Below are 17,182 nucleotides of genomic sequence, written 5' to 3' on the forward strand. Positions count from 1 at the left end.
TATATATATATATATGTATATATATATATATATATGTAAACTGGAAATGTCATGTTTTTCCTTAAATGTCTACTTTTAAAACTTAAACCTTTTTCTATGTCTCCATAAAAATGCTATTCTTTCCTCCACCTAAAAAGCAACATGTGTATTTCAGTGGTCTTGCCCTAGATAATCTCTGATGGCAACCACTCTAAAATCTCCACCAATGGGATTTGAGAAATTAAACAAGACTTCTATTAAGATGAGAGATAGGGCAGAAAGTATTTTGGTTTTTGCCAAATGGAAGTAAAATAAGGTGGTTTTCTGATGGCCCTTCATGTAATCCATTAAAAATTCAATTCACTTATATCCATTCATAGTTTAATATGACTGATCCACAGTGAGCTTTTCAGAAGTCATACTGAGAAGACCCCTAGACTTAAGAGTCTTATCCTAGAGACAATTTATACAATGTAGTATGGATATGTTTAACATATTAAGTAGATATCCTGAAACTTACCCAGAACATTCAAGTCAGTGTGCTCTAGAAGGCAAGAAGAAATTTTGGAGGGGGTTAGAATGGATTGATCCAGACCTATGATTTCATTAGAAAAGGAAATTCTAAGTGGGAAATTTCCCACCAACTGTATGGATTGGCAACTTGCCCAGAATCACACGTGTTTAGGAGGCACATCTTGTGAGTCAGATATGATCCTTTATCCACTATATCATGCTGTGTCTCAGCCAAGTACCTGCCTATTGCCAGCCATGGGCCATTACATCTTGAACGAGTAATCAGAATACTACTTATATTCTTTTTTGTTTCATTTTATTTTCCAATTAAGTATTCTCTCCTCACTCTTCACTCCATCTTAAAAGATAAAGAAAACCTTTATTTTAAAAAAAAAGGCATAGCCAAGCAAAACAGAAATATTCATTGTCCTTGTCCAAAATGATATTCTCATTCTGTACCATGAGTCTCATCTCCATCAGTAGGTGAGTACTGTAAATCTTCCAGAACTGTGGTTGGTCATTGCATTGGTCAGATATTGTCTTTCAAAGTTGTTTTTCTTTAGAATGTTATTGTTCTCATACAATTGTTCTCCTGTTTATTCTTACTTGACTCTGCATTCATAAATACAATTTTTTCCAGGTTTCTTTGAACCCAACCTTTTCATCATTTCTTAGGGCACAATAGTGTTATTTATCTTCCTGTACTATAATTTGTTGAGCCATTGCCCAGTTTTTCAGCCTTTAGAAAAAGATCTGCCCTAAACATTTTTGTAAATATAGGTCCTTTTCCTCTTTCTTTATTTTTTTGGGTTATAGGCCTCGGTGATATATCATTTAGTCAAAAGGAAGACACATTTTAGTGACTTTTTGTGCATCATTCTAAACTGATTTCCAAAATAACTGTACTAAATTCATAGCTTTTATTCTTTATACATACTAATCAGTGGCCTCTTTTTGTGAGGTTGTGAATACTCCAATTCAGAGTTTTAAGTCTGAGTGTTGTGGTGAAAGAGAAAGAGCTATGAGTTCATTTCAACATCAGCAGGGAAGGTGTAGGAATCTTCTATTTTAATTTTTCTCCAATCCTGTCTCAGGTCCAAATTTGGTCTTCAGATCAGAACTGATGCAATGTGCAGGTGCTGAACATCAATTGTCCAAATTATTCTACTTTCAAGTTTGCATCTTGTAGGATTTAGAACTGAATTTTTTTTTTTCTGTTTCTAAATGCCATGATCTGGTAGGGTGATTAAATTTAAAACTCTCCTATGGGAGTAGTGATTAGATAATTAAGATACCCTTATTTATATCTCTTTCACTTTTCCTCTTTCTTTTTATTTTCCCTTCAATGCATACACAAAAAAATACAAATAAACATGCATACACACACACACACACATACTCACCATATGGCATGAGTTCAACAAAGGCTACTCAGAGGCAGAGTAGAGAACATACAGGGTATTATTTGAGGATTGCCAAAAGGTCTACCAGCCCCAAAATAACTCCTTTACCACTGTTATAATTTTGAACTTCCTATCAGTATAATTAATCCTTAAAGGCCTTCCAAAGATGTGCACTGTAATTGTTTAGGCAGTATGTAGGTTTTTTGTTTGGTTTAATTTGGAACAGACCTATGACTTCATCTACTTGGGGAACTCATGGACTGGAAACTCCTTCCATTGGTGCAAGTTGGAAACCCATATGTAAATTACAGCCTTAAAGCAATTGCCTGGGTCACTGAGAGACTGAGACTTTCCCAGAGTCACTTATCCAGTATATATCAGAGATAGGACTTAAGCCTGATTCCTAGGTCTTTATCCATGAGACTATGCTACATTATGTCATCTGGGAGAGATGACTTAACTAGATAACCCAGGAAAAATCATTAGCTTCTTTTAAGTATTCTATAACCCAGTACCACCCTACTGTTCCACCATTGTCATGCTTTATATATTCACTTCAACAAGAATTTGTTACATACCTTCCATAAAACACTGTGCTAGATCCTGAACAGCCGAAGGAAAAAAAAACAAAACAACCCCAGCCCTCCAGAACTTTACATGCTACTGTACGGGGAAAAGGAGGTCAACCGATAATTAAATACAATCCAATTTAAGTAGGAATATCAATGAAAATTTCATAGAAAAGGTCACACTTTGAATCCTGAAGGAAGGTCAGAATTTTAAGAGACACAAGTACAGAGGGGGTACACTGGAGGAATAGTGGAAAGCCTGTGTGAAAGCACAAACAGATAAAGTTAGAGGAATAATTAGTAAACAGCTTAACTGAAGCACTGAATATGGTAAGGGGAACAATGGTCTGAGTGGGATGGGCATTAAAGGAAAACCTGAAGAATTTGAAAAAAATGTGCCCTTATCTGTAAAATAAGGGGCTTAGATTAGTTGTTCTCTAATGATTTAGTTTAATGATGATTTGGGATCTTGATAATCATCTGATTAAATGATCCCTTCCAGCCTTATGAATTAACTAAATTGAAGATGTAGCTGTCTAGGAGTCTTTGACAATATTCACCCTGATCTCTCTGTTTTTTGTATACACCAAGAATGTAGCATGGTCATTCCTGACTTTCTATCTTTGTTTATGCTCTTCTTATCCTCCTGGGGTGTCCTAATCCCTTCTCCAACCACACACAAGCCTATTGAAAACCTATTTGCTTCAAATACTAGCTAACTAGCTTCTCCCCAAAGGTTTCTGTGACTACTCTAGTCTATACTGTATTAATACATAGTAAACTCTCTGTGGGACAGCTAGCTGGCACAGTGAATAGAGTGCCAGGCATGGAGTCAGGGAGACTCACCTTCCTGAGTTCCAATCTGACTTTGACACTAACTAGCTATGTGACCCTGGGCAAGTCACTTAAACCCATTTGCCTCAGTTTCATCATCTGTAAAATGAGCTAGAGAAGGAAATGGCAACCCACTCCAATATCTTTGCAAGAAAACTCAAAAAAATGTGGTCACAAAGAGTCAGACATAACTGAAAACAACTGAACAACAATAGTAATATCAAGCACTCTCTCCTTTAAAGTATTCAAGGAGAATCTCTATGAGCATTTGCTGGTGGAAGGTATTTCTATACAAAAAGAGACTAGATTATTTCAAAGGTTTCCTTGCAATTCTAAATTCTGTTATTCTATAAACTATCCACAAATTCCTAATATTCTGAGAGTCGGCACCAGAGAGTCAGTCAGATTCATTTCTTAAGGGCCTCCTATATGCCAGGCACTTGTTAGCACTTTATTGTTAATTTTGCAGTTAGTTTTATTTTCCAAGATAGATTGCAAGCTTTGAAAAGCAAGGATTCCGTGCATGATACATTTTTTGTATTCTCTACAGTACCTAGTAGTGGCATAAATAGTAAGTGATCAATAAAAGCTTGTTAATCGAGTTGATTATTTTCTGGAGAATGATGTTCAGTTCCTCTCTATCATCACTGAGAAAAAGGCAAGAGAAAATAGCCTTTAACTGTAAGAGGGAGTTCAGATTAAAACAAAGAAGGGATGGATCACTGAGCAAAGTTGTGAAATCTCTTTCCTTAGGAACCTTTCAAATAAGGAGATAACTGTATAGTTTATTTTAGTTGTAAACCTATAAGTATTCAGGGGAAAGGAATAAGATAAGTCCTCCAGGGCTTCTCTTTCACAAGGATATTTTATATTTTACACTAATTCTGGTATTCAGTTGTCTGTGTGTCTGTAATGTTTTATTTCCTGAGCACAAAAAATGTCATTAAAAGTATTGATCATTTCAAGGGTTAGTTTTAGAAAGAACAGGGACATTTTAAACAAGTTCTGATTTTTATCTTAAAGGTTTTAAATATTTATGTATGCATTCATATGCATATAAATATATATATATTAAATATTCACATATATTGTCTAGTAATGTCATATTAAAATATCCTCACCACTAATTGCACACAATTAATATTTTTTGTAAAGGTATTGCAGGAAAGCATTTTTTTATTAGAAAGTGAATAATGTGTCAAAAAAAGCACATATAAAGAAAGAATATATAAACATGAAATGGATGCTCAATTTTCTAAATATTATATCTTTGACAGGTAATTGCTAATGTTTTCTTCAGTGGGAACCTTTCAAAAATTTCCCATGTTATAGTGACAACAGTCATCATTACTATGGCTACACTAGTGTCACTGATGGTTGATTGTCTTGGGATCGTGCTGGAGTTCAACGTAAGTATTAAGTTGTTTCCTTCTTCCATTCTGAAGCATGGAACAGGTTTACATTTAGCAAAGGATGGGCTATCCTTAAGAATATGTATTTTTGGGCAGCTGGGTAGCTCAGTGGATTGAGAGCCAGGCCTAGAGATGGGAGGTCCTAGGTTCAAATCTGGCCTCAGACACTTTCCAGCTCTGTGACCCTGGGCAAGTCACTTAACCCCCATTGCCTACCCTTACTGCTCTTCCACCAAGGAACTAATACACAGAAGTTAAGGGTTTAAAAAAAAAAAAAGAAAAGAAAGAAAAAGAATATGTATTTTTAAATTTCAATAGAACCCATTCTGAAATATATATTGATCTCATGATTAATGATATATATATATATGTATGTATATATAGTATTTGTAGTACTCATATACTATTAAAGGATATATCTTACAGATTTTAAATTTTCTTTAACAAGCAAAAACATATTCAAAGAGATTCACTTATCCCTCATATCTAGTCAATTGCCAGATGTTATCATCTTTCTCCCTCCGTTCAGACCCTCATCTCCTATAACCTGGACTTTTACAGTAGCCGCTGCATTTATTCCTTGCTTCATGTCACTCTTTTCTCCAAATCATCCACACCTTATAGTTACCGAAGTGATTTTCCTAAAGTTACACATCTAATCATATCTTTCTCTTACTCAGTAGATTCCAGGATCTCTTTCTCACCTTTAGGACCAAATATGAGCTCATCTGTTTAGCTCTTAAGGGCCTTCATGACTAGATTCTATCCCACCTTTCCAAACTCATACCTTTTTATATACGTGTAGAATGTAAGCTCCTTGGAGGCAGGAACTATTGTATCTTTGTCTCTATATCTCCAGTTCCTAACACATAGTGAGTGCTTTATATATTATTTGTTGGTAGATTGATTGCAATGGATATAAAAAATAAATATCTTATCTATATCACAGATGAAGCTGTCATCGAGCCTTGACCATTCTTCCTACAAAACTTCTTTTTCTTTTTAAACCTAGAAGCAGTATATAAATTTATTTTCTTGTTAACATCTTTTCTCTTCCATCCAACTGATACCATTTTAATACAAGATCTTCACTGCCATGTGTCTGGTTAAACAAGAACCTTCTAGCTATTCTCCTTGATTCCACATTATTCTCCTCTAATCAATTCAACACAGCTACCATTCTAATTTTTTAAATTACTGTTTTCATCATGCCACTCTAGTACTCAAAAACATTACTTCCAACTGCAATAAAGGCAAATTCCTCAGTTACGGTCCATTTTAACCCACATCTTATGCTCACTGCTTAAAACAAGGACAAAAGAGAACATTTCTATCTCTGAAGAGGTTTTCATGTTCTTAGGGTATCACAAGTACCCAGAGAAATATGATATAAAGTGGAGAATGAAAGGAGCAAAGAAGAGATTTAAATGTTCTAGGAAAATTTGATGAGGAAAGGAAGATCAGAGAAGATGATGCCTTAGCTGAGAATTGGAAAAAGATATGGAATATGGAAAATAGCAGTTCATTAGTTTTGCTTTCAATAAGTACCGACTGTGCACCAAATATTGTGTCAGGCATAAAAGTACAAAGAAAAAACAAAGGAAACAATTCCTATTCTCAAGGTGTTTAAATTCTAACTGGGAAAAATACAGATGCAGGTAAGTAAATAGAAAATGTAGGTAATATGGAAAAGGTAAATACAAAATAATTGTGGAAGAAGAGCACTAACAATTGAGTAGATCAGGAAAGCTCTTGAATAGAGGTGTAATGATTTGGACCATAAAGAAATCTAGGGATTACAAGAGGCGATTGTGGCAAAAGGGAACATTTCAGGTGTGAGGATAAGCCTATGCAAAAGGGGAGAGAGAGAGAGAGAGAGAGAGAGAGAGAGAGAGAGAGAGAGAGAGAGAAGATAGGAGACATCTGGGTAGCTCAGTGGATGGAGAATCAGGCCTAGAGATGGGGATCCTAGGTTAGAACCTGGCCTCAGACATTTCCCAGCTGTNAGAGAGAGAGAGAGAGAGAGAGAGAGAGAGAGAGAGAGAGAGAAGATAGAATGTCATATTTAGAGAATAGCAAGTTGATGAGTTAGGTCAGAAAGTAGAGTGTATAACAATGGTACCATCTTTTGTCACAATAGCTGTTGTGGGAAACTTCACACTCCATAGCACATTAGAAATGTGAGTTATTATCCACAGGCCAAAGTATACTACATACTCGGTTGTGATATTTATTTTATGGATGTATTTCTTCCCATTGTGTCCCATCTGGGATGAAAAATCCAGAGTCAGATGTGCTGGGCATGAAAGATTAGTGTATGCAAATTCTTGATAGCAGAAAATGAAAAACAGAGTTTGGGGTCCATTTTGGTTCAATCTGACAGGAACAAAGAGTATGTAAAGGAGAATATTATGAAAAGGCTGGAAAATTAGGCTAAATCCAATTTGGGTAGGGCCCTAAATGTCAATCTAATGGGTTTGTTCTTTATCCCAGAAGCAATAATGATCTGATGAAAGTTTCTTAGCAAGGTAATGGCATAGTCAAGCCCATGCTTTAGAAAATTTCTTTTGGCAGCGATGAAAGATAGATTGGATAGGGGAGAGCCTGGAGGAAAAGAGAACAATATAAGAGCTATTACACTAGTCCAGATGTTGTAATGATAAAGAAATAAGAGCATGAGCTTGGTTGTTAGTCGTGTGAGTAAGGAGAAGAGGTTACAGGGTAAAGATGTTATAAAGGTTCAATCCAAAAGACTTCACAGAGACAGAAGAATCATAGATGACTTCAAGGTTACAAATCTGAATGACTAAGAAGGCTCACGATGCCGCCTATGGAAATAAAGAAGTAGGGACGAAGAATGTGTAATAAGCTGCTAAGTTCAATTTTGGACACAATTGGTTTGAAGGACCAGCAACCACATCTAAGTGGAGATGACTATCTGTCATAGATGGAAGACTGGAGTCATCATATGTGTGGCCCACTCTATCTATGAACATTTATTTCCCACTACTTTTCACTATGTGCTGGAAGTCAGTTTTATCTCCTCCTTGTGCCAGAACTACGACAGCAGTGAATCTTTAGTGAGGTTGGAAAGAGTGCCTCACTTCCCACGACTCATCCAAATCATGATCCTGCTTCAAGGGTCACTTCAAGTTCTAGCTTTACTCTGCTTTAGTCCATGTGAATCCCCTACACATCGTTCTCTAAATTATTATCACCCTTTAAATCTCTACCACACAATTTAACATGTATTCATTTTATACTAACAAGTTCAGGACCATTTTGGGGTAGTGCAGAATCCAGAATCTCAGAGTTGGGATAACCTCAGAAGCTTATCCGGTCTAACTTACACTAGAACAGACATCTCTCCTATGATACCCTAGAAAAATGGTTCTCCAGCCTCTGCCTGAAAAAATCCAACTAAGGAGGAAACACACTGCCTCTTCAAAGAATCCATGCCACTTTTAGACAATACTACCTTTGTGTAATTTACTTGGTTTTTGTTTGTTTGTTTGTTTGTTTGTTTGTTTGTTTGTATAATGAAAAGCACATTTCCTCTATGGTCAAAGACCTGGGTTCAAACTCTACCTTTGACATTTCCTATATATATATATGTATGTATGTGTGTGTGTGTGTGTGATCTTGGGCAAATAAATCCCTGAAACTTCAATTTCCTCATAAAATAAGGGTATTGCTTTAGAAGGCCTCTCAGATCCCTTCCTATGTTCTCTTTTTAAAAAACTTTTGCCTTCTGTCTTAACATCAATTCTGAGTCAAAGAACAGCAAAAGCTAGACAATTGGGGTTAAGTGACTAACCCAGAGTCACACATCTAGAAAGTGTCTGAGGCTATATTTGAATCCAGTTCTTCCCAACTCCAGGCCTGTTGCTCTATCCACTGTACTACCTAGCTACCTTTATGATTTTTTTAGGGAGATAGCATGATATAGTCATTGGGGACCTAGACTTGGAGTCAAGGAGACCTGGTTTCAAATTCCGTCTCAGCCAATCACTAGAAGATACTAAGCAAGTACCTTAACCTCTCTGTGACTCAATTTCTTCCTCTGTAAAACAGAGATTAGATATTCTGGACTCTTAGCTCCCTTACAGCTCTACATATAAGACCTTATGATCCCTCTATCAAAGCTGAAATCCTCATTTTTGCAGCTTCCACTCATTGCTCCCTGTTCTACCATCTAGAACCAAGCAACATAAATCTAATCTCTCTACTATATTAAAGCCCTTTAAATATTTGAAGACAACAATCAAGTCCCTGCCCCAACTCAAATAGGGGTAGCTAAACAGCCCCAGTTCCTTTAGCAGATCCTCTTAGAGGGTACCTAAGATTGTATTAGCTATTCTCGTTGCCATAAGCATGCTGACTCACTGGGAACTTATATTAAGGCAGGCCCCCCTTTATCTTTTTCACACAAGCTGCTATCTAGCCAAACCATTCTTATCTTGAGTCTTTGAAACAATTTTCTGAACCCCAAATGTAGGAGTTTCCATACTCCCTTTAAATTTCAGCATTTCGATAAGGACAGGCTGGCTCTTGGTAATCACCATTTCCCATTGGATACATACCATCACTTAATAATACATTCTAGAAGTCGGCCAGGGGTCCACATCCTGTTCACTGACCTTCAGGTTACAAAATCTACTGTTTCCCTCTTTTGGAAAATCAGGATGGCATTTGCCCTGCCTAAGTCCTAAGGCACTGATCTTTGCTATTGTCTTCCAAAGGTCATTGACAGTGGCACACACTGTCCCATTTACTGGTTCTTTGGTAATATTGGTCTTTATTTCATGAGGACCCCTCAGTTTACCAGATAAACATTAACCCACCTTCTCCAGTACCCAAAGATGGAGGAGAAGAGAACATCTGGGCTACATACCCACAACTCCAAGCTGTGGAAGGAGTAAATAGCCTGACAGACTGACAGATGAATAGCTGGGGACATAGAAGGAAATCATGCCCCAAGAATGGTGTTTATGGCAATAGAAAAATCTTACAAGTTAGAGAAGACAGCAAGGTGAACCATTCTTGTCCCTTACTAGGCACTGTGGGAGCCAAGAGAATGAGACAAGGCGCCATGTTGAAAAGAGAGTTGGGATAGAATAGGACAAGTGCTCATAGGCCTGTTACAACATTTTGCTTCTCCCTGACTCTTATTGTGGGTATCTAGATGGCACAGTGGGAAGACACCCAGGCCTGGAATCAGGAAGGCTCATCTTCCTGAGTTCAAATCTGTTTTTTGACATTTGCTAGCTGTGTGACTCTGGGTAATTCACTTAATCCTATTTGCCTCAGTTTCCTCATCTGCAAAACAAACTAAGGAAGGAAATGACAAACCACTCTAAGTATCTTTGCCAAGAAAAGCCTAAATGATATCATGAAAAATCAGACATTACTGAAATTATTAAACATCATTCAAACAGCTTTCTTTAAAAACAAACATACAGGCATTCCTAATGCCACAAGCTCGATGCATTCCAGTCCTTTTGCCCATAAGTCAAGTTCCTTATTTCCCTGAGCCTCTCTCTCTCTCAAAATCAGAGGTATATTTCCACACTTAAAGTCCTTGGATTAGTTGACAGCTTTTGTATGTTAAAATGGCACACTGGCGTTGTAGTGCAACCATGGAGTCAACCAGCATTCGACAGAAATTAGATCAGTGATAAGGGTAGAGGAGTGAAGACAAAGGCTGTCTAAGGTCTATACTCTGGCCTAGAGAAGATTATGTGGTGTGGTTGGAGATAAGAAGTCTCATGTCTGAAAAAAAATATAACAAAAATATTTGGCATTGACACTACAGTGGGTAGTACAATGGTTAGACACCCTAGAGTCCTTTTAGGGTACAACACTGTGTATGGAGATAGGAAGGCCCACATTTACATCTGGCCTCGGGCACTTACTAGCTGTGATTTTGAACAAGTCACTTAACGACTCTTTACCTCAGTTTCCTTGATTGTAAAATGGGGGAAATAACGACTCTTTACCTCAGTTTCCTTGATTGTAAAATGGGGAAAATAACGGTACCTACCACCCAGGGTTATTGTGAAGATCAAATGATATAATCTTTGTAAAGCATTTAGCACAGTACCTGACACAGGTGTTAATTTATTATTGTTTTTGTAGTACTTAATAATACCATCCTAAAACTAAGACCTCCCCTTAAGCTTGAGGTCCAAAGTATGATATAATCCAATTCCCTTCTCTGTAAATTCTGTAAGTTAAAAAAGTCCACGCATTGAGTTTATTAAAAAGGGATACTTGGGAGCAGTTAGGTGTCTGAGTGGATTGAAAACACTTCCTAGCTGTGTGACCCTGGGCAAGTCACTTCACACCCATTGCCTACCCTTACCACTCTTCTGATTTGGAATCAATACATTGATTCTAAGATGGAAGGCTCAAGAGTTAAAAAAATTAAAAAAATTATACCTGTGGATAGCAGTGACAGTAGGTTTGTATTTAAATGCCTATAAAGGAAATAAAAAGTGAACCTCAAGGGAAAAATATTGTCTTAGCTAATAAGCTTTAGTACTTTGGCAATCCTGTTTGATTGCCCTAGCTGAGTAGCAACAGCAAGCTATGAACCCCACAAATGAGACATGCGCACAGCATCACAGTCTTCATTTTGCAAAACCACAGTAACACTTACCAGCATTTTTATTTGAATTCCTTCATGAATACGCAGCATATAATTTCCTCTGACTACTCTTTTGGCCTCTCACATCTTAAAAAGTATCTTGTTTAAAATATTACTATAACTCTAAAGTAATTATATTCAACAAGGCATTTTGCTCCCTGGCCATCCTTGGACTGGTAAGGGAATACCGAGTTGGTTTAGACTAAGTGACTGAGGTAGAATGGAAGAAAGTGGTGATGACGTTAGAGGATTGTCACTGATGTGAGGGTTGCAATAGCAAACTTATATTGGCACTGTGGCATCATCACAGGGTAGGAAGTGGCCACTTCAAATGACAATTATCCTTTTACACTTCAGTTTTCAATCCCAACCAGAAAATAAATGAGCAAAGCAGAAGACATTAGGTTAATTAGGAATAGGAAAACCCATCCTCAAAGATACGAGAACTAAGTCATCATCACGTCTTTCCTGCTTGTATTTTTAGAACTCAAATTATTGGGAAATAGGGACAACGTGTGTGTGTGTGTGTGTGTGTGTGTGTGTGTGTATGCAGTGGTCCATGGGTAGTAAAGTAGTAGTCTTGTGTTTTTTTTCTAACATTTAATATTACTTCAAAGTATGGTGTCTACATACCAAAAAGACTATATACTTTATTTTATTGTCTGAAGAAAGTGTGAGCAGCTCAGGAAAAGTTTTCAGATTATGAAAAGGAGATTGCATATTTTGTTCCTTGAGAACTAGCCAGCTATTAGACTTAAAAGTAGAAGGAACTTCAAATGGAGAAATTCAAATTGTCAGTTCTATAGAAAATAATATGCGACACATCTAGAATGTGGAACAATGTCAAAGAGACCTAGAAAGGCAGTTCAGTGGAATTTTTTAATCACTGTGGTTACTTTGAAGTGAACACAAGTACCAGTTTAGTTCCCTTTCTAAGGAATCCTAAAACAAGAAGTGGGTCTGGATCTTAAACCCTCACTATAAGGCGATGTTGTATATACTCTCTAGCCTTTTTCTTTAGCTTTCTCCATGTTTGCTAATAAATTGCCCAAATTAATTGGGCCCTACAGACTTAGTAATGGACTCCAATTCTGTCTTTGTCCTGATGTTTTTTGAAAACAAATGATTATAGATATTTGGAAAGGACCTTAGTCATAGGATCTTAGATTTAGAGTTGGAAGGAGCTTTAGAGGTCCAACCCCATCATTTTTTAGAAGAGGAAAGAGAAGCCTAGAATCATGCAGCAGGTAAATGTCTGATGTAGATTCGAACACAGGTGCTCCGAATGCAAATCCATTCATACTGCCTCCAGTTATTTTTTGGGATTATCTTTGGAAAGTATGACACAGCAAAAGAAATTAGGCAAATTGAATGTAGACAACATTTTGTTGATTAACAAAATAAAGTCTCATTTAAATAATCTCTTAAAAGTAATACCTACAAGAGATAATATGACTCTGAGTGAATGTGAAACACTGAGCTTATTTTTGGTACATGCAGTTAAATTGAAGAGAATTGAGAGGAAAAAAATAAGTAATAGGATTAAAGGAATCAGGGAGACTGGACTTACGGTGAGATTATATTGCTTAATTATCTAATAACTAGAATTGGATTACTAACAATTAATAATAAGAAAAGAATCATTTGGCTCAGTGTGAGGAATTAAAGGATAAAATTAGGAAAAAATAATTTGAGCTTGAATGGTAGTTGGGTGAAAATGACTCATAAACATTTATTATATTAGTAGGAGACAACATGAAGTGGTGGAAATTTTACTTGCCATGTATAAAAGATCACGTCATACAGCAATGTGTTAGCAGTTTAGTTGATGCTCCATTAAAAGGATGGTAAAATAATAGACCTTTGCAGGCTTTTCCTTATTTCTCCATTGTACAACAAATAATGGCATGCTTCCAAAGGCAGGCACAATATCCTCAATTTAAAAGAGTGCAATTTTCCAAAGCAAAGAAAGCAATAATGTGTATGCTGTCAATGTTGACATGCATCATCAGACATGCCACCATTTTGGTGGAATTCTCAGGGCAAACTCCTGAAGACTATATGCTTTTGCAGATCCTGGGACAAGAATATTGCATTCAGGCAGAACACCTGATCAGACTTTTTTCCAGTTAAAATATTAGTTTTATTTCTAATAATTAGATTTCTTCCTAGTAACTTTTTTCTCAATTGTGAGATGCATAAAATAAATAGAATGCTCACTGGTTTTCCCTGCCTAACACATTGGCATTGGAATAGTCCCAAAACTCTAGATGGTGATAGCTCTTTAAGAGGAACTCTTGGCAGGTTTATGCCTGTAGAGTTTCCACACCTCTGTGGTTCTGGATGAATAAGCATTACATATGTTTATCCTTGCCAAAAAAAAAAATGGATTCTTGAAGAGTACAGTATAGTCTTTCTACATTTGCATTTGAGTGATTTACTGATATATTTAGGATCCTTTATTTCAAAGCAATAGAACAGTAACACATTTCATAGAAACAGAACTTGAATCAGTTTTCAGAATCTTTTATAATACTCCAAAGTATAGTTAGTCAGCTCCTCATTGTGGGGCCAAAGTCTGCACAGTTCACTGATGCATTCAAACCTGGTTCAGCTGGAAAAAAAATCTTTCTTTCTCTCCATGTCAGTTGCCAGTCATCCCTTTTACAAAGTCTTTCTACATGGAAAATACATAGAGACTCCAGGTGTTTTTTCCCCCTAACTGGAGTGCATGTTTACAGGTCTTTGATGTTCTCTTATTCCCATACAGGATTATTAAATCCTGTTATGCTTTTTCTTATCTGTCACTTTCTTTCCCAAATTGCAGGAAGCAGCTAGATGGTACACTGGATAGAGCACTGGGCCTGTCTTGAGTCCAAATCCAGCCTCAGATACTTAACTAGCTATGTGACTCTGAGCAAGTCATTGAACCTCTCTCTGCCTCAGTTTCATCAACTGTAAAATGAGGTTAATAATAAAACCTACTTCCCAAAGTTGAAGGGCAATTAGGTGGTACAGTGGGTAGAGTGCCAGACCTGAAGTCAGAAAGATTCATCTTCCTGAGTTCACATCTGGCCTCAGACAATTACTAACTATGTGACCTTGGGCAAGTCATTTAACCTTGTTTGCCTCAGTTTTTTTATCTGTAAAATGAGCTGGAGAAGAAATGACAAACCATACCTATCTATATCTTTGCCAAGAAAACCTCAAATGGGGTAAAGAAGAGCAGACCACAACAAAAATGACAACAATAACAACATAAACTCAAGGCTATTGTGAGAATCAAGTAAACACAAAGTCTGGCACATTATAGGCACTATATAAAAAGCTTATTTCCTTCTTTCCTTCTTCATACTTTAATTCAATTCAGCATCCCTAGGAACCAGGGCTACAAAGAAAAAAAAAGAATATGATTTCTGCCTTCAAGGAGATTGAAATCTTCCAGATTGAGTTCTTTCAACTGGCTTGATTTTGTGATTTAAGGATTGCAGGCATTATCTCCATTCTACCCATGAGGCTCAGTGAGGTTGAATAACTTTTAAATGCTGTTAAATGTCTAGAAAGTATCAAAGGCAGGATCTGAATCAAGATGTTCCTGATCCACAGCAGCATTATACTATAATTTCTTTCTTATTCATAATCTCCCAAATCCTGAAACCTCGACCAAAGTTCCACGTAGTAGTTATCAATTGCTATTATTGCCAGTTATATAATTTTGTGAACTATAACTGCCTGTATTCTTTTCATTGGGGGTTTCTAAGTATAGGGGTAAGTGGCAGCAAAATGTCTGGTGACTTATCACTGAACCTGGAAGCAGTTTTCCAAATGGACCCATATTGAGGAATATGCTTCCATCAAAGCTACTCTGGAGCTGTCATCTGTTCTTTTTTCATATTCAGAAGATTTGTTTTTTAAAATGTTATCAAAGGCAAAGAGAAGCAGTCCCCCAAATTAAAGCAAACCCTAAAAATAAAAAAAAATTACCTTTATGAAAAATGTAATCTATGAATCCGATTAAATCCAATGACCCTCTATATATGCATTAGTCCCATGTCCTGAAAGGCAACACTGTTATCAAGCCTTTAAATCAAAAGCTTCTATTATGTCTTTAATATACTACAAAGGGTAGTCAATATCAGCCATATTGGGTGCTGGGAGGATGTTGATAATAGGTAGAATGGGCAAGTCCCTCTTTCTTAGTTATATATATATATATATATATATTACCTCCTAATCTCTGTGTTAAATAAATCTGGTATTTTCCCTTTGGTTAGATTTATCCACATGCTAATCTAGGATGGTGAGTTAAGCCTTCATGTCTATTTGCAGAGGTAATGAGTATGTTTGATTTTAATCAAAGGAGGGGTTAGACATACTATTTATTGCTAAGCACATTTAAAGTGCTATTTTTCCTGTTTTTATTTACAAAGATATAAACTTAAATTTACACTGAGGAAGATTCCCAGGTGAAAAGAGGAGGTATGCTTCCCAGAAAGTCCAACCTCATACAAACAAGGGTTTAAGAACTTTATATTTGACAGTCTGCCAAGATTATAGAAAAGTAAAGAACACATAACAAAAAATAAAAAGAAATTTCTAGAATTTTCCCAGAGTAAATCTTTATACCTTATTTTATTGACTTTGTGAATTATGCTTTAGTTTGATAAATAGGATATTTGAACAAAATTGTATTTCTTAAAATTATTCAAACATGCATTTACAAAAAAATAAAAATAAAAGCATGTTATGGTATCTATGAGAAATATTCTTAAATATATACTGAAATCATAATTTAAGAAAGCTGTTTGTTTACCTACATTATAATTTTATTTTTATATTTTAAAGTCTTAGAAATAGAAAGAACACTGGACTTTGGGAGTCAGGATACATGGGTTGTAAGTAGGGCTCTGCCCATCTCTCTGATTTTGGGCAGATCACTTTACACCTCTCTCAACCTCAGTCCAAAGAAGGGACTGAACAAAATTGTCTCTGAGTCCTTTTTAGTCCTGATATTCGTTGGTTCTATGGTTGGCAAATCCTCTAAATGTAAGTTTACTCTGAGAAGGGTAAAACATAATTCCTAAGTCCCTAGACATTTTCTCCTCTCTTTCTGATTCAATCACAAGTCATCAAATAAACTTTAAAGAACCATTACAATTTTTTGGTTTGGTAACTGTCAGAAAAAAAAATGTGTTTGTTCTGCCAAATTACCTTATTTTCTTCTCATTTCCTACTTACAGGGTGTCCTCTGTGCAGCTCCACTTATTTTTATTATCCCATCAGCTTGTTATCTGAAACTCTCTGAAGAAAGATGGATCCACCCAGATAAGATTATGTCCGGTGTGATGCTTTTTAATGGTGTGGTTGTGATGGTAGTTGGATTTGTCATGACAATTCTGTATCCCCAAGACTGCAGCCATGGACAGGAAATGGCCTATTGCTCATCCACAAATGCCTCATTCTTCAATATCTCATTCTCTTCTCTTGAACCAACAATACAATCATCTGTTTTGAATATTAGTACTTTCCAGTAATCTAATTGCTAATAAAAATATGATATTATATTTTTATGTGACCTATAAGGTTTGACATGTGTAATTATATTTCTCTCTGTTGCCTTACTTTGTGTTCAGGAGATCCCCTTTTGTACCCTGGCCTTTACTCAGATTCATTTTCTTTTATATTGTGAGGTACTGCCTCTGTTTTGAATAAAGAAGTCGATTTGGCTGGATTTTGATTTTGCAGCAGGACATGAGTCTTTGAATGATTGTTAAAAAATAGTGTGAGAACTGGAGTCTTTAAAAAAAATCTACTAGCTCCCCC

At 36.3% G+C, this 17,182-nt stretch overlaps 1 protein-coding gene across 1 annotated transcript in view; it reads left to right on the forward strand.

Annotated features, from left to right (window-relative positions):
* The window catches only part of SLC38A11 (solute carrier family 38 member 11), a 77,315-nt gene extending 60,422 nt beyond the window's left edge, over positions 1-16,893 (forward strand). The window contains exons 9-10 of the mRNA XM_044669105.1: positions 4,576-4,707; positions 16,600-16,893. Of these exons, the coding sequence (XP_044525040.1) occupies positions 4,576-4,707; positions 16,600-16,893 (426 nt within the window). The remainder of the gene's footprint in view (positions 1-4,575; positions 4,708-16,599) is intronic.
* Positions 16,894-17,182: the final 289 nt, after the last annotated feature.

The sequence above is a fragment of the Gracilinanus agilis genome, chromosome 3 (assembly GCF_016433145.1).
Source record: "Gracilinanus agilis isolate LMUSP501 chromosome 3, AgileGrace, whole genome shotgun sequence".
Lineage (NCBI taxonomy): Eukaryota > Metazoa > Chordata > Mammalia > Didelphimorphia > Didelphidae > Gracilinanus > Gracilinanus agilis.